The 21,931-nt window shown below is 38.4% G+C and overlaps 1 protein-coding gene across 2 annotated transcripts in view; it reads right to left on the reverse strand.

The window, feature by feature from the left end:
* The window catches only part of dock11 (dedicator of cytokinesis 11), a 136,430-nt gene that overhangs the window by 32,573 nt on the left and 81,926 nt on the right, over positions 1-21,931 (reverse strand). For both annotated transcript variants that reach the window (XM_079841962.1, XM_079841961.1), the window contains 12 exons: positions 19,284-19,397; positions 18,641-18,701; positions 18,471-18,559; positions 16,837-16,951; positions 15,574-15,640; positions 13,829-13,876; positions 13,475-13,617; positions 11,110-11,225; positions 10,863-11,000; positions 10,489-10,671; positions 6,394-6,507; positions 4,755-4,970 (listed from right to left, as the gene is read on the reverse strand). In XM_079841962.1, coding sequence (XP_079698088.1) covers positions 4,755-4,970; positions 6,394-6,507; positions 10,489-10,671; positions 10,863-11,000; positions 11,110-11,225; positions 13,475-13,617; positions 13,829-13,876; positions 15,574-15,640; positions 16,837-16,951; positions 18,471-18,559; positions 18,641-18,701; positions 19,284-19,397 — 1,404 coding nt within the window. The remainder of the gene's footprint in view (positions 1-4,754; positions 4,971-6,393; positions 6,508-10,488; positions 10,672-10,862; positions 11,001-11,109; positions 11,226-13,474; positions 13,618-13,828; positions 13,877-15,573; positions 15,641-16,836; positions 16,952-18,470; positions 18,560-18,640; positions 18,702-19,283; positions 19,398-21,931) is intronic.

The following is a 21,931-nucleotide window of genomic DNA, read 5'->3' on the forward strand; positions in this document are numbered from 1 at the left end:
TTTCCATTTAGATTTAACTCAGACTTTTGTTTCATACAGTCGTGTGATTTGGGAACATTACAGGTTCGATCTTGACAAGCTTGTTAATCAAGCACCACCACCTTTATAGACATACACAATGGCAATTCAAAGTGCTTTATACAGAAATGGAATTAAAATATTCATAAGAAAAAAGTATATATATATATATATATATATATATATATATATATATATATATATATATATATATATATATATATATATATATATATATATATATATATATATATATATATATATATATATATATATATATATAGACGGCTACTGGTCTGTCAGAGAGGGGAAGCTCATTTTCGGCCTACATCATAAAATTGTCTATTTATTTAAAAGTAAATTCTGCCCTACGTTCCTTTTCAAGAAAATGGTCTGTGACCCTGTCGTACCAACTAGGAGTCTTTTCAAGTGACTTGACCAGTGTCCTCTCAAGAGGCATGGCCAGCAGTACATTTTATTTGTCACAGCACTTCCAGTCAGCCAACAAACTTTGTTATACCAGGAGAGCTGAAAAGACCTGTTATTTTTCCCTATCTTTTGCACTAAATCAATCTTAGGTGTTGATCTGCCCTGCTGTTTAATTCTAAGTTTTTCCTCGTAAGGAACACTTTCAAATGGCTTCGCCAAAATCAGGTCGACAATATTAGCACCGTCTGCCATCGTGCGCAGTTTCACCCACAACGCTAGCCTAGCCTACTAACGTTATATGAATGAATGAATGAATGAACGATCTAAAAAAAAAAATATTAAACTCTGTAAAACTGAAACAAGGAATGTGGTGTATAATTGTGTGAAATGTATGATGAAAATCAAGCAATTTCGCCAAGCAAATATCAAAGAAATAGGTTGCAGCGGTTTTTATTTTGACTGAACTTGAGAAATCCGCGATGGGACTGAGCGCGAATAGCTTCAGTGATTCCTTATAGTACAGAATCGCTGTCAGTCAAAAGGAGATGCAGTCTTTCGACAGACCCTCCAATCATCACGCAGAAGCTCGGAGTCCGGGCCAGCCCACTCCCCATTCACCCCCAGAGACGCTGAGCGTCCGTGGGCGGGACATAATCGCAGCGTTTATCCAATGACCGTCTAGTTTCGAAGCGCTGAAAAAAACCGTTCAAAGCAGCCCCATTGAAGTCAATGGACGCTGGGCTTCAATAGGGAAATGCACTGTGACGCTGCGGGAATGTATGAGAAGGAAATCGAGTCAGCCGACCTGCTATATGTAACTGATTCTGAACGAACTCGTATTTGAGATGAACGTTTTCTAACGCATTTTTAGTCAATAAAATGTTAATACAATAGTACATATTTGACCATTAATTTTGTGACATTATAAGGGAAGCCGAGCTTCCCTTGCAGTCTTAAAGAAATCGCCACTGATATATATATATATATATATATATATATATATATATATATATATATATATATATATATATATATATATATATATATATATATATATAACCTGAATCACCAGGAGTGGAAGAAAATGGAGAGTCGGGTTCACGGTTTTACTATTTATATTTGTCAGATAACTGTGTGTTTAAACAGTACCCTTGCAGACAAATCTTCCTAGAACCACCAGGGCTATACATATCTATCCGTCAGAGCAGATCTAAATGGATCGTCCTCGCACCGGAGGGATTTCTGTTTAAAAGTATTTGTCAGGTAACTGTGTGTTTAAACAGTCCCCTTGTAGACAATCCTTCCTGGCCTAACTCCAGGGCTGACTTTACAAATATTTGTCCAGTAGCTGTGTGGATAAACAGTCCCCTTGTAGACAAATCTTCCTGGAACAACCAATGTTATACAGATCTATCCATCAGAGCAGATCTAATCGGATCGTCCTCGCGCCGGAGGGATTTCTGTTTAAAAATATTTGTCAGGTAACTGTGTGTTTAAACAGTCCCCTTGTAGACAATCCTTCCTGGCCTAACTCCAGGGCTAACTTTACAAATATTTGTCAGGTAACTGTGTGTTTAAACAGTCCCCTTGTAGACAAATCTTCCTAGAACCACCAGGGCTATACATATCTATCCGTCAGTGCAGATCTAAATGGATCGTCCTCGCACCGGAGGGATTTCTGTTTAAAAGTATTTGTCAGGTAACTGTGTGTTTAAACAGTCCCCTTGTAGACAATCCTTCCTGGCCTAACTCCAGGGCTGACTTTACAAATATTTGTCCAATAGCTGTGTGGATAAACAGTCCCCTTGTAGACAATCCTTCCTGGAACAACCAATGTTATACAGATCTATCCATCAGAGCAGATCTAATCGGATCGTCCTCGCGCCGGAGGGATTTCTGTTTAAAAATATTTGTCAGGTAACTTTGTGCTTATATAAGTGAAACCATGTATATTTAAGGACATATACATTGTATCTATATGTTTTAAGCCATCCACTGCAGAAGGCATTAATGTGACATCACCTTTTCCATTCCTGGGTGCATTCCCTGTATGTGACTAAACCAGAAATATAAGAGAACCTTGGCCAGGAAGTGACCTTTAATACAGTTTAGTTCCTGTTTTTCATTTTGTGGGGAATATATTTATATGAAGAATCAAACACTGCTGCTAACCTAAACATATCAGAAGAGTACAGAAGAAATTAAGCCAAACTGTTAAATAATCCATGACTAAGTAAACAAAACAAGTAAACAGCACTGAAAGTCTCTTGTGAACTATTGTTAAATGATTGAGGCTTGACCGGTGTCAAGTCAGGCAAAGGGAGTGACAGCTGCTATTACAGGTGCTTATGATTGTTTAAAGGTTAACCTGAACACCAGGAGGGGGTTTCCAGAGGGAGGACTGTCATTAATTACTGGCATAAAATATAACTCATCTGCAGTTTGTGCTTAAATAATTCCCCAAACAGGCGGTCCAACACAAAAATGGGGAACGGTGAAAATACTTTGAAAAATAATATGCATGATGCATAGTGCCCAATAAAGTAGAAAAGTCCGAAAAAATATATTTGTAAAAATATGCCTGTAATAAGGTCAATAGACCTAAAGTCGAAACTTTACAAAACTTTTTTAATAACTACAACAGACCAGGGTTATTATCGTTAACTAAAACTATTACAAATATTTATGTTAATAAGCTGAAAAACTAAATGACAATCGGAAACATTGCCTGAAACTAAACTGAAACAAATCTAAGTTGAAGAACTAAAATTATTAACTGAAAAAAAAAAAAACTGAAATAAAAATTAATTTAACCTAAATAGCAATATATATATATATATATATATATATATATATATATATATATATATATATATATATATATATATATATATATATATATATATATATATATATAAATGACAAAAGCAGATTACAAAATTACAAAAAGTTACACTAAAATTTTATTTAAAAATGAAACCGAAAAATATAAAAATAAAAGCTTTAAATAAAACAAAAAACAAAAATAACACTGCAATAAATTTCAATGATTTCTATAAAAGTAAAATATAAAACGAAATGCTAAATTTATCACTAGATTTATCTGAAAAGTTGTTAACAAAAATGGCAGCTGTATTGTCTTTGTACAATGTGTGTTTAATTCTCTATGGAAACCCGTGCCCCATCTCAGAGAACAAAATTAAAAAACGTAAATGTGACAGTGACATTGTTAGGCGCAATTATGAAAAATAATGTTGCAATACTTCGATTTGTTCTCTCTTAGACAGAAATGGCTCTCCATATAAAAGCTATTATTATCTCACATTAAACATTCTTGCTGCTACTAGCTTCTACTGGAGCTTCTATATAGGAATATGTGATTAAACATTAACGGTGCACCTATGTTTTTCGAATATTACCTTTCATGCAGTGTGTAATATAGCTGTAAAAGGTCTGCAACGTTTTAAAGATAATAAAGTTATCTCCTAAAAGAAAGAATCGGTTCTGAATTGTGAAACGAGTCGTCAGTAATTCCAGTCTCACTTCCTGTTACGAACCTACTTAACAATGTAACACATTTGCATAATGCCAGTCTATGCTCTTCATTGGCTGCCTGCGAACAGCGTCTACCTTGACCCTCAAACACTGTAGTTGTATCTGAGACTGGAAGAGTTTGGTTCATGTTGAAGACATGTCGAGAAGACGCTGTTTTCAGCGCTGAGAATCCACTTTACTGTACTTCAAAAATACGAGGACTCGTGCTGGAATTGATACGAAAAAAACAAATATACTTTACTGGACACTATGCAAATGCATCTTGTATTATTTTTCGAAGCGATTTAACCTGTGTACATTATTAAAGACTGCCTGTTTACTCTCATCTTCATCTTTGTGTGCGTTTACACAACTTGAGCGTTACATATTTATCGGTTTATTCTTCATCTCTACTCTCACAGTCCAGCTATATTGGGTGCCGAAAACATACATTGTTTTGGTGAACTGATGCAAATGTATTGCTAAATAAAGTGAAGACTGAATGGAACAATGGATGACATTATATTAAAAACAAATATTGTGTGCATTTCCTCTGAAATTTCCACTGTAAAGCAGGTGATATGATCTGCCATAATTCAGTGTATGTTTACAGCTTCAGGGTGTGATGAGGCTTAAAAATGGCCTAAAGATGACAGGATTCACATGTCATGCTAATTTCATCCACACACAATGTGTTGAGGACAAAACAAGTTCAACATGTACAAGGAATCTTTGTACCAACAAAACAACATCACATCACACGCATGACCTACCTCAGAATAGTCTCCATTCTTACTGTGTGCTCGCGCCATGCTGTCCAGCCAGGTCCGCCTGAGCTCTGGAGTGCTGGCGTACGATCGGGCGAGACTGTACTGCAGGTCAAGCAGCATCTCTGGGTCTTTTTCGTGCTCACGCATCTGAGCGGTGGCCATTAAAACCGTACGAATTCTCATCGTCAGACCCTTCACTTCTGATGGAAATGTTGATGTCTGGGGAGACACATAGATTTCATGTTTTAAAAACAGAAGCAACAAAATACTTGCCATTTTGGCCAAATGATTAATACTGTAAGTGTTATGGCATGTTCACAAGTCACATTTCTCACAGCTTTCTCAAGAATGACTTGTATGCAAGAATGACTTTTAATGGCATGTAGACTGTATTGCATGCTTTTAACACAGCTGAACGTGACAAGCAGGGTGGGGTCGAGAGCCCTTGGGCATCATGAGCATCGCCTGCGTGCCACACCGGCCTCGCTCCATTCCCACAGCTCTCGGCCTCGCCCTGCTTGCCACATTCAGCTTTGTCAATAGCATGTGTCTCACCGGTCTCAATTCTCTCAGAAACTCTGGAATGATGACAGTGCAAGACGAGAGAAGACCAGGCCTGGCCTTGTTTTTGCATTTTATTATGTTTATATGCGGCAGTTGTCCATGAGGGGCTGTCGCTTTACTTTAGTTTTGTTGTTTGTTTATTTTTGGATTAAACTTTACGTTGAATGCTTGCCGATTCCCGCCGCTATCTTCACTGAACTATGAACATGTCTCGAAAATGTCTCACAAAAACACAATTTTCTCTTCCACAGCATTTTAGTGTTTGGGATTTTTTTGCTATTATTTTGAAAATATAATCTCAGTCTTCATAGAATGAGATTTCTGCTATTTAGAATGCAATTCAAAGTGAAATTAACACAACCAAGCAAACCTTGCTGTCATTAAAGGAACACGGCAACTTTTTGGGAGCTTATTCACCGTATTCTCCAGAGTTAGATAAGTCTATACATACTATTCTCATCTCCGTGTGTGCCATAGCTCTGTCTGAGCACCCACTGCTAGCCTTGCCTACTGCTCAATAAGTGACAAAATAACACCAACATTTTCCTATTTACATGTTGTGATGTGTATACGATTTTATAGGCCGATATGGCTAGGAACTATTCTCTCATTCCTGCGTAATGATCAAGGAACTTTGTGCCGTACCATGGGTGCAGTGGCGCAATGATATTACACAGCGCCTGAAAATAGTCCCCAGCATGCTCTCTGTGTAAGCAGGTTGTCACGTTGGTTATGTTGACAGACGTTAGCCTATTTTCAGACGGTTATTTTGAGTATGTAAAGTCTGTCAGTATGCAGGCGGCACGCACACATTGATGTAGTTTATTTATGTATACAGATAAATGCATGGCAAGTTTTATACATCAGACCCCTGATGTTCCGGACAGTACAAATGCATTTTGTGTTACATGTATGAATTAAATTATGAAGAATGATGGAATGGTACTGAGCACTTAAATGGACATGGTGGTGGAAAAAAGAGTGATGGGAGTGTTCTCTCACAAAACCTTTGCGTTCCCCTGAGAAATGCAAAGTTTCTCTGGGGAACTCAAAATATTTGCTTCAAACTCTACTGCACCTTCATGACTTTATCACTGTTGGCAAAGTTGTTAATGATGGACAGCGACTCCTGGAAACGCGAGCTGCCGGTTAGCGCCACATCAGCGATAAGCTGGCTCACAGCGATGATGATCTAGCGGTCAGAAAGGAAAAAGACAAAATATCAATGCAATATTTTAGAAACATCCTTGGGTCACCCAAAAAAGGCACGTCTCAGGGATTGCTTTACCATTGTACCCAACTCAGAATTTCCAAAAATATGAATGAAACTGTGTTTTAAATGAATGAAAAGGATCTGTTTTTTACGCATATACATACATACACATACATAGAGACTGTGGTAATTCACATACGCTCTCTCTCTCTAATAACTCACTATATTAATAACGACATTAGTCTGCTATCAGTGGCTCAAGCCTCCATTACTAGCTCTAAATTATATTTTGGAATTAGCAACAGAGGCATGGGATGCGATGTGTAAGAAATTAGTCCTACACACAAGGACTAATTGAGCGTTTTAAGGACAAAACAATTAAACAAACATGTGACGCATCAAATATTTCTTGTGCAGTTTTCTATCACAGAGGTATGCATTAGGTATTCACAGAGTAAAAGTGTAACCAAAATAATTTCAGTTTTTGTAGATATGTCTTAAGCATTGTAAATGGTGCAGATTCCTCAAGACACGTGAGAGTGAAATGGAGCTGAAGAAAACAACAAGTGAATGTGGCTCGACCTGTTTCAATGGCACCTCGAGGCTTTATTACGCTATAACGACTGTGTCGCATGCTTATGCACCTTGAGCAAACCTTTTGTGCTTTTAATAAGAGCACAGAAATGTTTCGTAACTCATCCCATCTAATCTTGTGAGACATCAGATGGAAAAATGTTTTACATTCCAAATCAACACGCACGTTGGGTTATGTTTTATTCAAAAAACTGTATATACTTTTATTACATAGAATAAGAAGGCGAATTGGGACACAGTAACTCTCGGAAGTGGCTACTTAGAAAACCTACACACTCGACATACTTCATATTAATTTTAATACTCCCCCTCATGTCGTTCCAAACCAGATTTTTCAATACATATTGATACTGAAATATCTGAAACACTTCCAAGACAAATTTTCTGCAGAATAGATACACGATACCAGCTGCGCTATTGCTCTCTCTCATCTCTCTGACAGCAAGTTGACACACAAAAATCAAATAGACACAAAATAAATGTCAAAATACCGGTCTTGGTGAGGATTCACGTAAACACAGTCAGTTATGTTTTAAGTGAACGTAAACAGTTGAGAAAGAAAACGCATGTGTTAAAGTATAATGGATATACTGTATACAGACACACACACACACATATATATATAATAACACCGATAAGGCATAACATCATGACCTGCCTAATATTGTGTTGGTCAAACCAGCCCTGACCCGTCGAGGCATGGACTCCACTAGATCCCCGAAGGTGTGCTGTGGTATCTGGCACCAAGATGTTAGCAGCAGATCCTTTAAGTCCTGTAAGTTGAGAGGTGGGGCCTCCATGGATCGGACTTGTTTGTTCAGCACAACCCACAGATGCTCGATTGGATTGAGACCTGGGGAATTTGGAGGCCAAGTCAACACCTCAAACTCGTGCTCCTCAAAACATTTTTGCTTTGTGGCAGGGCACATTATCTGCTGAAAAAGGCCACAGCCACCAGGGAATACCGTTTCCGTGAAAGGGTGTAAATGGTCTGCAACAATGCTTAGGTAGGTGGTACGTGGTACGAGAACATTGCTCAAAGAATCACACTGCCTCCGCCGGCTTGCCTTGTTCCCATAGTGCATCCTGATGCAATGTGTTCCCCAGGTACAGTAAGTGACACACACGCACCGGGCCATCCACATGAAAACATGATTCATCAGACCAGGCCACCTTCTTCCATTGCTCCGTGGTCCAGTTCTGATGCTCATGTGCCCACTGTTGGTGCTCTCGGCGGTGGACAGGGGTCAGCATGGGCACCCTGACTGGTCTGCGGCTATGCAGCCCCATACACAACAATCTGTGATGCACTGTGTATTCTGACACCTTTCTATCAGAACCAGCATTAACTTCTTGAGCAATTTGAGCTACAGTAGCTCGTCTGTTTGATCAGACCACACGGGCCAGCCTTCACTCCCCATGTGCATCAATGAGCCTTGGCCGCCCATGACCCTGTCACCAGTTCTCCACTGTTCCCTCCTTGGAGCACTTTTGATAGACACTGACCACTGCAGACCGGGAACACCCCACAAGAGCTGCAGTTTTGGAGATGCTCTGACCCAGTTGTCTAGCCATCACAATTTGGCCTTTGTCAAACTTGCTCAAACCCTTACGCTTGCCCATTTTTCCTGCTTCTAACTTTGAGGACAAAATGTTCACTTGCTGCCTAATATATCCCACCCACTAACAGGTGCAGTGATGAAGAGATAATCAGTGTTATTCCCTTCACCTGTCATAATGCTTTGTGGTCATAATGTTATGCCTGATCAGTGTGTATATTTCCATATGGTGGTCATTTCCAGAAATGTGGATGTTTTTTTCTGCATAATTAGGATGCCACATTTACCATATAATTATGTTAGATGCACAATAGTCACACAGGACAATAAAAGGTCCAGTGGTGTGCTATCTAGCTTTAATACCATGATCGCTTAAAGTGGGAAATATGACCAAAATCTTACAAGTAAACCACATCAATAAGCAACTGCTTAATATAAGTAAAAAGTTCTCAAAGTAATCAAGTAAAGGGTGTGTATTTTTGTGTAGCGCTGGCAGGCGGCAAACGCGAGCATAGAATCCACAGTCAGAATGACATCGGTCATCGGTCACTGAGTTTGTGGTTTATTAACTCTTTTTTTGTGTGCTATCAGGCATATCAGACTGTTATTTGGTCATTATGCGAGATGGCAGGTGAGAAAGATTCGCCTTCGCTTTCACGATCGCGGAACTAGAAGAACTGGAGAACTGTCAGCTGAAGAATAAAATCCGTTTGATGTGTCTCTGGTACAATCCGAAAGAGACTCGTGCCAATAACACAGAAGCTGATTAGCTGCAATATAAGATGCATGTTGGTCTCATTTGTAGTTTGTCGAACTATAGTTGGACTAGCGAAAGAAAGAACTACAACACCCCGGATAAAACACACACTAAATCGCTGTGGGAGCGTTTCAATGAGCACCTCTATTGCTCATTAATGCTCCCGCAGCGCTCTAGCATCAGCGTCCTGCGTTACATGGACGTAGGAAAATTAAGACCTGTTTAAAATGATTTAGGACCTAAAACTCAATACTTCAGCGAATGTAAGACTTTTTAAGGCCTAAAATTTTGATTTTGAAATGTTAGACTTTTTAAGGCCCCGCCGGAACCCTGGAGTTATGATCTAGAAACTGTCTGTAGATCTGTCTTGCTCAAGTACCCAGTGGTGCAAGGTCATGATTCACCCCTTCAAACGTGCAACCACGCATTAACCACTCCATATTTCATACATGTCTCAAAATGAAAGGTGGTCGCGTTTTCTCTGTCGCTGGTCCTAGATTGTGGAATAATCTGCCGTTGGATGTTAGATCTTCCATAAATCTAAATGTTTTTAAGGGCCGCTTAAAATCGTACCTGTACTCTCTGGCATTTTAGTACATCAGTGCATGGATGTTTTTGTGTTTTGTCTTGTTGTGCTGTTGGTTTCTTCTTTTTACTGCAATGTACAGCACTTTGGAACTACGGTGGTAGTCTGTAAGGTGCTATATAAATAAATAAACGAACTAACTAACATTAGGTTACAGTACTCAAAAACCTCCCCCACATCCAAAGGCTCTTTTACCGCAAAGTATTGTGTAAGAGTTGACTGTTTAAAAACAAGGAACACATGTGCTGACATACAGTAAAGATGGGATTCCTACTGTCTAAAATAAAGAAAGAAAGGAATGATGCGAATTGTCATGAGATTTTGTGAGCTTTCCAAGTAAAAAACATAGTTCTCATAAAGGTCGCGTGCGTCTTCCAGCCCAGTGACCGGAAAGAGTAGCCTCCTTAGATTAGGCTAATCAAATGAGGATGTGTGTACATTTGCCTGAAATTGTTATTATATACCTGTAAGTGCATGCGCAGGAAGCTTTTCCTCTTGGTGTACTCAAAATTGTTCCTCATGAGCAGGTAAAGAAGGGCAGACGCCTCCCCACGTAGGACACTTAATTTAGACATACAGCACTTCAAGACTTCATAGCACAGCGAACTGCACAGCGTTACACGGCCCTTGAAAAGGGGAACCTGGAACTAAAACATATATAATAGAGACAAACACATCAATGTTCAAGTAGGCAAAATCTGGAGCATTTTGAAAACATTTCATGTTGCTGTGTTTAAAGACTGTGGTCATTGTTTAAAATTTGACTTCACCAAAATGAATAGTAAATAATCGTAAAATATTCCTTTAAGTGTTTTCAAAAGAAATCCATTGATCTCACCTTGATGATAAAGGCTCGCATAGAGGCAAAGATGTGTTTGATCGCTGCTTCTGATTGTCCGATTTTTAGTAAAGTGAGGTACGTGTCAAAGACCTTCGTCATCAGAGCATTGTGACCGTCACTGTCCAGCAGCTGATTCTGTCAGGATCCGTCAATCACATTATCGGGTTATGGAAGGATCAATATATTTATATTTCTTCATTATGAACTCTAGAAGACAGATCGAAGCGTTTGGACTGGTGATTACCTTGAAGCTCTGAGTGAAGAGTGAGAGGACGTCCAGCACGGTAAGGCAGGCTTCGGTTGACATATTGCCCTCAAGCAAAGACTGGTGGTTGATCTCTCCTTCTGTGGGGCCTCCAGCTGAAACAACATTACACAATTACACATTAATCTTAACATGCAAAATGAAAACAACTGGCTTCACTCACATGATTTATAAAAAATATGTAGTTTAAAAAAAAAACTAAAAGTAAAAGTACTCAAAAGGTTTGTGAACGAAACGCAAAGTTTCTCAGGGGAATACAAAAGCATTGACTTGTTATTTTTACTCCCATCTCATTTTTGTTTTCCACTACCATGTCCCTTTAGGCGCTCCGCAATCATCAAAAAGAGATGAAAGGCCTCGGTTTACTATGGTGGTGAATTTAAAGGTGTAGCGAGTGTCAATTTTTGAATGTCAAAATACTTTCTCATAAACTTGTGCTTTTTGGCATTTCAGTGATATATACTAATGTTCAAAAGTTTAGCAAGTTTTTTTTTTTTAATGAATGCTTTTATTCAGCAAGGGTGACTATAAAGACATTTATAATGTTACAAAATATTTCTAAATAAATTGTGTTTTTTAAACTTGCTACTCATCAAAAAAAGGCCCAATTATGCTTTTTCAGATATTATCTTGCATGCAGTGTAATATCGCTGTTTGTGAATGTAAAAGGTCAGCAAATTTGCAAAGTGCACAACAAATAAAGTTTCCATTAACCGATTTAATGCGAGTAAAATGTAATTTTTTATGTAAGTCATTCAAAAAATCATGGCAACGGATGTTAGGAAGGATGTTTATGTATATTGTAGCCACCACATTAATTTTAATCGAAGGAGACGTAGTTGTGTTTTCCAAGCATTAATGGCAAGGAAAGCCCCTTATTCTTGAGAGCGGCCACATATGAGGTTTCACTCCTATCTGCTTCGAGGTCTTGATAATTTGTGGCATTTCTTTGTTGTTTAGAATACAGTATTCCCATAATTATCTTGTCTTATGAGTTGAACTTCTCGTCTTCTGTCCAAGCATACCACGCCATCTTTAAAGAATGATCATGTGACTTTTCCGAATTGCCTGAAAAGTAAGCGTAAAAACGTTTTTTCAAAATTGACGTGTTTCCATTGGGTGTATTTTAATTCACAATTCCAATTTCCAATTGTAACACATTTGCATAATGCCAGCCTATGGTCTTCACTTGCTTCCCGCAAACAGCGTCCACTTTGACCCTCAAACACTGTAGTTGTAGCTGAGACTGGAAGAGTTTGGTTCGTGTTGTCGATATGTCGAGAAGACGCTGTTTTCAGCGCTGAGCATCCACTTTGCTGCACTTCAAAAGGACGAGGATTCGCGCTGGAATCAAGCGGCGACCAGCCCCAGTTTCTCTGGAAGCCAATACGGAAGTGACTTAAACTGCAATTCATCGACTGGCCACTAGGGACAGACTCCAGAAGGGAGCAGAATCTCATTGAGCCCCATGTTAAAATGAAAAAAACATGTTTACAGCAGAATAAAACATGTTTACATCCTGGTACAAAATGTGGTTTTGGTCTATACGGCTAATTTTGCCCTTCATGACAACTGTGAGGGGGGTGAATGTTTTTTATAACTCATTCGTTTACATTATATAAAGCCTTAAAGTTCTGCATAATTAAGGGCGTGGCCACTTTGAGTGACAGGTGGATAGCCGTTTGTCTGCTGTCTGTTAGTCATCACATCACCTCAGCTCCGCCCATGTCACGCCTCTTTGCCCATTTTCAGTTATCCGGGAGTGACGCGCTGCCAAGATGGCAAAAACTGATGCTTGTGTTACTGTTCGTATCACGGTGTATCAAGTGCTGAGGAAGATCCGGAGCTGAAGTTCAGATATGAACATTGATAATAAGAAAGTATTTTTGAGCAAATCAGTATATTAGAATGGTTTCTAAAGGATCATGTGACACCGAAGATTAAAACAAAGTAAATTGTTTTTAATTGTAATAAAATTTCACAATATTAATGTTTCTACTTTTTTGATCAAATAAATTGGTGAGCTCACAAGCCTTTATTCAAAAACATTAAAAAAAATTACTGACCCCAAACTTGAACTTTAGTGTATATCAGGCATATTTTTTAATATGGATGCTATGACTTTTTTTTTTTTTTTTTTAAAGTAAAGCTTCATTGTAATTTAAGTTATTATTTTAAATAATATTACATTATATTACATTAGATAATTTATTATGTCCATTGCATTACATTATGTTGCAGTTTGTTGTTTTACGTTGCAGAATATAGCATATAGGAGCAGGAATAGCATAATGCAGTGTTTCACACAACGAAGGTTAAAAAACAACAGGGGTGCACAGATTACCCATGTTCAGGGTCAGTGAGGTGTCCATAGTGCTGAACTGCTGCAGCTTTGCTTGCATGAGGCTTCCTCGACCACGCAGAACCGGCATGGTCTGAGACTTCCTTTCAGAGGAGAAGAGTTTCGACACCCAGGGTTCCTGACTCCTAAAGAACACACACAAACAAAGATGCATTGTCCGCAACAGTGCGAATCTTGATACCACTGCTTACTTGAAAAACACCATTAAAACTTAAAGATGGCTTTAATAACACAATAGCAGGCAGCACAATGTCACAGTTGTGGTTCATGTAAAATACGGGTGATCTGAATGTGGTTAACTCTTAAATTGGGAACATGAGTTCTTATCAAGCATACCGGCTGATGTTTCGCCTGCCAACATAGCGGAACTGGACGATGCAGATCCTACAATCAGAGAAGACAGATTAGTCTTATTATGTGATAGAAAGCCAGATAAACACATAGAGACAAAATAACATGTTTGATGCATCTTGGGATAATGCATAAAAAACATGCAGATAAATCGATCTAAACGCATCAAAAAAGTCATGTGACTTTTCGTGATGGGACGGCATAACTAGACTAACCAGATCTAGTTGCACAGCATCAGAAAAGCTGTTTTGATTGTTCTGAAATGCCTGAGCAAAGTCTGTCGTCAAAGCGGTTTGGTAAAATTCCCTCGCAGGAATGTCTTACACAACTGTGTTCCCAAATACGAAAGCAAGATAACGTGATTGCGTTTATTGCATTTCATCTCCACGCTCTGAAGTGCAACTTATTTATTATATCCAAAAATGCTACTGCAGAAACCTCAATTTTCCTTAATGATATTCAGCACCAGTTTATCAGGAAGTGAAGATTTTCGGCTCGCTGGATGGAAACAGTGCTTTATTCGCAAATGTTTAATGCAATATTCCCAGTTAAAATCACAACCTTGGATGAAAACATAGCTATAGTCCTAAAGTGGGAATTAGTGTAAACTTTCTTATAACTTCAGTGCCTAATTGTGCATTCAAGTCATGTTGGAAAGGTCATCATTTACATGTTGAACGCACATGAGTGGCACCACAAAGTCGTACAGTAAATACAAGTAGGAAGCTCAGGATTTTCTTTAAGCCCCGATCTTTGACTTAGGGTCGTGTGAAAGAGAAACATGGCGGAATCATGGGGTCACCGTCAGCTGGAGTCACTGCGGTGACGCCCACTGAGTGGCAAAAAGACTGAGAGGCAGCATTAGTTCAGCGTGAATGCCGCGAAAAACACACAAAACACATCTAAAACGGATTGACTGTAGAAGTGATTTGACAAGAAATATGAGGTATATTTTTACGGACTGCCAAAAGCTACAGAAAAGAGAAGCAAATGGATCGCTGTAATTCACAGAAACAACTGAACTCCAGACTACAAAACGCAGATTTGTAGTTATCATTTTGAGCCAATGATGAATTTTGGGGTAAAATCATACCCTATATTGTACTGACAACTCATCAATTAAATATTTACCATCTTATATTCTGCATAATTGGATGTTTTTAAATAAACTATACATTTTTTAGGGCTGTACGATATTTATTAGACAGTTTAAACAGTGCTAATCATTTATTTTACTCACATTTTCGTAGTTTCCCCTATTAAATCCATTCATGCAGCAGCTCTTTTGCCACTCAGTCTGGCAACCCTCTATACTTATATGTATTTAGCAGTGAAATATTAAGCAGCACAGCTGTTTTTGATTGATAATAATAAATGTTTCTCGGGCAGCAAATCAGCATATCTGAATGATTTCTGAAGGATCATGTGACACTGAAGAGTAATGATGCTGAAAATTCAGCTTTGCATCACAGGAATAAATTACAATATAAAATGCATTAAAATAGAAAACTGTAATTTGAAATTGTAATAATATTTCACAATTTTACTGCGTTTTTTATTTGATCAAATAAATGCAGCATTGTTGAACATAAGAGACTTCTTTCAAAAACATTGAACAAATCTTACCAACTTGTATCATTTACTATCTGATTGTGTAGGAACACATTAATAATTCAATCATCAAGTATCACAAGGACAAGACCTTGTGAGACAGTTAGTATGTCACTCACTCGAGCAGACTGAGGAAGTTCATGATGTCTTGTGGATTGACTTTTGCCCAGTAGGCCATCAGGGTGTCTACAGGAAGACATTGAGTAAGACAGAAACAAAAGCATTAACGCAACATAGCGCAACTCCTCTTCCTATTAAAGAGTTTAAGGAAACCTAGACAACGGATCCACAATGCTCTTTCATGATTCCTAGATGTTTTTTTCATAGTGATTACTGGAATGGATTTCAGATTACAAATTGCGAATTTAAAGCTGCACTATGTAACTTTTCCATCCGCTAGAGGTTGCCTATTCAAAACAAAGGCGTAGTTTGATGACTTCAAGTTTGCACATGGCAGTGAGATAAAAAAGCGTAGGTAACGCAGATATGAAGAAAAAACGACAGGGGACTCCCTCACACGTCCCGGTTCCTTGGTGAAAATAGCAATTTTCTCATGATTTTTTTACAAATAGTTGGAAACATTTGGGATATTGTAAGTACACAACTGAACAAAATATATAACACTGGCCTAGTGGTTTTTGGATATTTTACTGAAATTTTTTTACATAGTGCACCTTTAATAGGTTTTAATTAATATACGTACTGGTACACTAATGTCTCTAATAAGAACCTCAAAAAGGAAGTGATTGTCACTTGTTTTACTCTAAACAGGAACTCACGACATCTAGAACATATTCAATAGGAATTTATGTGATTTTCTCCATCCTTTAAATCACAATTCCAGGGTTTCTACAAACGTTGGAAACCCTTGATCTAAGACCAAGCACCAACTTGTTTAAATCAGTTTCTAAATCCTGCTCCAGCACTTCACATTTTAGGTGCCTCACTTATCTGACACGCTCAACTTAGATCAAGCATCACTCTACAAATGAGCCGACAAGCTGACGTGGGAGTGTGACCTGTGTGGCGCCGGAAGGGCCCAAGAGCAGGACTGATAAACCCTGGTATCTGTCATAAGAGGATAGGTGTGCGTTAATCTGCACCCCCGGAGCGCCAACGGATATTCAACAGACTTCCACAGAATTTAAACAGCTGCCCGACACAGCTCACGTGTGACATTGTGACACGTGTGACAGCAATCTGCCCTGTTCAAGTCAATTAAGCACTTCTTGGGGTTATTTTGAAATGATTATATATTTATATATTAGTTTTAAGTCTAGGGTCAGTCTAAAATGCATGTTTGAGCTGTTTTGAGGCTACAATCATGATACATAATTCTGGTGGTCTTTTATGATGATAACCAAAGGCTGAAGTGTACTTACCATCTGACAACGTTCTTACAATGTGCAGGTAACACAGAAGCAGCCCTTTGACCTCATACGGCCCCAAACGGCCAGCTGCGGGAACAGTGCTCATAGTGGAGCCGCGCCTGTTTAACTGAGCAGAAGGGGGGGGGGGGCAAAAATGATGCATGATGTGTGTAATGTAAGTAAGGTAATCAGCAGTGTTGGGGTAAAAGAAATATAATATGATATACAGTATGATGTTGTTTAGCCCTTATGTTGTGTTCGGGTCATTTTGACCCTGAGATGATTTCCTCTTTTTTTTTCTGGAAAATGATACCGCATTTGACTAAAACTTACTGACTTTGCTCACACAGGGTATCACTTCTTCCCAAAAATGTTTTCCTCACCTTACGCTTGTGGTGTTCCCGGTCAAAAATGACCCGACTACAAAAAAATGTGCTTATAAATCTCGTTATGCTATATTATCACCAAATATTAGATTCAATCTTTTTGTCAACTTGTTTTCTTTGGTTTTGTATTTATTTTTGAAACTGATTGATCATATGCCTCAATGACCTGTGCTTATATTGGTCAAAAATGACCATCCAGTGAAAATGAATATGGGAAAATAAGAGAAACATTTAATGTTCAGAAGCATGTTTTTCATGTTCTCGGACTTGTGCATGCGTGGATAAATGCACTCTCTCTCTCTCACACACGCACACACACACACACACACACGCACACACACGCACACACACACACACGCACACACACACACACACACACACACACACACACACACACACACACACACACACACACACACACACACACACACACACACACACACACACACACACACACACACACACACACACACACACACACACACACACACACACACACACACACACACACACACACACACACACACACACACACAAACTATTTAGATTATTCCAGGCTTTCTTTTGAACTTTATCTTAAGATCAATGAGGCCTATGATCAATCAGTTTCAAAAAGAATATATAATGGATAATCAATCATAATGGAAAGAAAACAAGTTGACAAAAAGATTGAATCCAATATTTGGTGGTAATATAGCATAACAAGCGATTTACAAGCTATTTTTAAAAGGCCGGTGATTTTTGACCGGGAACATCAAAGGAACCCCAGGGGGCCGCAAGAGAGTGACAGGGGGTCTGTGGAAAAGTCTAGGGGAAAAAAAACTGTAAAAATAAATAAATAAATAAAATAATAAGATTAAAATAAATTAGTAAACCAATGCATTAAATCTAAATAAATAAAAAATTTGATTAAAATAAAAATGATTAGTTATTAATCTATTAAATAAATTAAATTAGATTAAAAATAAATAAAATAAATCATTAATATAAATAAATAAAAATTCGATTAAAATTAAATAAATAAACAAGAAATAAATAATACATATGAAAATTCATTACTACATTGAGAAGAAAAAAAATATATAATAATGTAACTGAAACTAAGATTTAACTTTTGAATACTTTTTACTGTATATGTAAAAAGTAAGGAAAATTGCCATAAAAAGTAACAATGTAACCTAATTTGTGAGTTTGACTTTTAAACGTAACACTCCCCAACACTGGAGACCTGCTGTGAAATCATGGCTGCTTCTGTTTCACCTCATTGATGTCTGGAGTGCCAGGATCTCCATACATAGAGCCTCTGGACTCTCCTTTCCTAACGTGTCCATTCTGGGCGGCGACACCAGCTGTGAAACGCATAAACAAATGCAGACTGTGTGTTTGTCTGTTATTTGTAATTTCTGTTGCCAAAAAACATTGATACTCACTAGGTTCCTTATCAACGATAGTGCTGCTTCTGCGGCTGTCCACTGACAAATCATCCCGGTACTAAAGGAGCATAAGAAAACAGGAAGTGCTTATCCAACTCCCGATCAAGAATTTTGAAGGTTAACATTTACATTAGGACGTGTCATTTAAATATAGCACTCACATGTCTCAAGTTATACAACAGCGCAAAAGTAAACCCAATCAGTAAATACTGAAACAACACACACACACACCCACAACCAACACACACTGCCAACAAGAAAAAACAGCTACAACGAAGGAAAATAACTGATCCATCTGTAAACTCTAAGACAGCACATATATGTTATCTGACTGATTCAGATTATACTTCTAATTCTGTAAAGCTAAAAATAACAATATGCAAAATGCCCATTTCGAAGTTATCCGATGGACATTTGAGAGTCGAATGAAAGTTGCTTCCCACACTACAGTCAGAGTTGAAGGTGGAAGTTTCTATTAGCATTTCATTATAATGTTTCTGTTAAGATTACAATGAAAAATCAACTAATGCCAGTTAATATTTTTCAAATACCTCTGATTTGGACTGCAATGCACATTGCATAAAATATTGACAGCAGAGAACAACAATGACTCACAGATAAGCGACAAATGGGCGTTTACCATGAGGCCGAGGCCATTTCTGCAGAGTTGCCTTGGGCTGTTCATCTGACTCAGGTTCTGGTAGAGCAGCTCAAACAGTGGCAGGTACAGCAAACAGATGCGGGCCTGTTGGTTCTGTCATGAGGTTAACAGTAAATGAATGATTATGACAGCAGAAAGAATGGAAGGCATTGTAAGTCACTTACCAATGATTGCTAAAGCAATTGACTTTCTATTAGTGTTTGTTTCACTCTGCATATTTCAACACTTAGACTCTGTGTGTGCCCTGCGGCTTTCAAAAGAACAACATCTATTTTTCAAACGCTTCCATGATTTTAATAATGCAGGAACAAACTATTTTAACAATAATTTCGCTATGTGTTACACAATAATCAACAAAAATGCGAGTTCAATCAACTCTCGAAAGAGTTTAGCATGGTAATGGCTATGACAATAGCCCAGTTTCCACCGAAATTACCCGGAACAATTTGTCCCAGGAACTCCCGGTCTAAAGTACCGGGAAGATTAGTCAGGTGACGTCCAGAGCCCACTGGATTTCGTCTTCCGCAAATACACTTAAAGCCTGAACCTCGTCGTCGGTCCATCGGTAGTATTTTTAGCAAACGACTCTTACTGCACGCACCGCAACTGACTTTTAGGTTGAAATAATATGCTGCGTGAACTCAACCAATCAGCATGTTCAGCGCCCAAGTCCCACCCCCGAAAGTTCCTGAACTTAGAAAAAGTACTACCTCACGAGCAGGGCCGTTTTAAGGGGGGAATTTTTACCCGGAACTTCATTTAGACCCCGGTTCCTGCGGTCGAAACACACTGAGTACCACAGTACATGTATTTGGTCTTTTTGAATAGATACCCTGCTGCTCTACTGCTGCTACTCTCATTAATACCAATGTTTGAGATGATCAAATCAAAGTAGGTGGGCTTTATGTTCACAGAAGCTGCTGAAAGCTGATCATGAATTCCAGTGCGATGCTTCGGTCATAAAGTGCGCAATAAACTCTCAACATTTAATATTTGTCAGCGGTTTTACAATAGAAACTTTAAACGGCCAATAGAAATGCAAACTAATAGCTAAACATTTGATTCATTTCACAATTTTTGTTGAAAATATAGGCTACGTGATTCATTGTAATTCGTAACGGGACATTTTAAAATGCTTAACGTGAAAAACTGTTAACGTGGCTTAGGCCTTGTGTCCACAAAAACATTTTTAGCCAGGTGAAAACGCTAGGCGCTCTGCTGAAAACGTCCCGCTGTGGGCGCTTGAGGGTGTTTTGGCAGTGCAGCGTTTTTTCAGTTGAGACTCTTTGCTTGCTATGATACGGAATATCTGAGGAAGTGTTACTAGTATCTAATTTCACAGATAGTTTTTTTCTGTATTGATTGTATATAAAAATGCAGATAAAATGTAAAGTATTTGCTCTGGCTCTTGTTTTAAATCATTTTGTTCTATTTTTATGCTTCTTGTTGTCATCTGTTGACGTTGTACAAGCAGAATGTGGCGGTTGGTCGGTGTTGTATTTGTCCCGCCCCTCCTCCACTGTGATTTGACGGCTGGGTGCAAAGTGACAGTGATGAGCGCTTCGTTTTACTCAAAGTTGAACATTCTTCAACTCTCGGCGACCGGTAAAAAACGCTCAGCGCTTGAACGTGAAATAAACGCTCAGCGCCTCTTTATGCTCATGGCGTTCTAAAAATGCAGCGCTCCCCTTGAAAACAACTGGATATGCCAGCCAGTCTGGTGAAAAAACACTTTGGTGGACACACAGCCTTACTGTATTAAGACGATACTATGTACAAAAAATAAGATGAGCACAGACGCTACATGTTTAATCACACGCAAGCCTTTTTCTCCCATAGAAAAGCGTTATAGGCTACTTTATTAGTATGATGTTTACTGAGTTTGGTCTGTTAATATCACTATCTAAGTACATTCAAATACTTAACAGGCTACTTAAAGACTTAATAGGCTATTTATTTCTAAACTTTTGTTTACACTTTTTTTTTACAGCATTTGTTCATCTTAGTTGCTGTTAATTTCAACATTTACTTATGCGTTATTAAAAGTTGTATCTGTTAATATTATTTAATGGACCTGAGCTGACAAGAAATAACAATGAACAGTTGCATTTTTATTAACTAATATTAACAAAGAATAATAACTTCTGTAAAAAGCATTCATTCATTGCAACATTTAACCTGACTCTCATGTTCAAGTATCTGTTATCAGGATGTGCTTGACAAATAATGTATGCTATACTGGCATGGCTTTAATGTCCCTCAAACAAAAGCTATTGGCCCTCGAACATCTTAAAATGCACATATTTACACCAGGGGAATCAATATTTTCATGGGGGGCATGCCCCCAAACCCCCTTAGCAAACTATATTTTTTTCCCTCTGTAATTATGAAACCCTACGTACGGCCCTGATGGTGGGATGGTTTGGTACACCTAATTTGAGTAAAATCAGCTGCAAAAATCAGTCGGTCGTGCGCTTGGTCCGTTGAGCCGCGCCGAAGACACGTCAGCGTTGCGAGCTCTGTAACCGTGCGTTTCGCACCACTTCATTACGAATGGCTTCCTATACAACTCGACTAACTGCCATTACCTAGAAGAGTTTGTGAGACACGTGCCAAATTAAATGGAA

Source organism: Gobio gobio (assembly GCF_949357685.1).
Source record: "Gobio gobio genome assembly, chromosome: 2".
NCBI lineage: Eukaryota > Metazoa > Chordata > Actinopteri > Cypriniformes > Gobionidae > Gobio > Gobio gobio.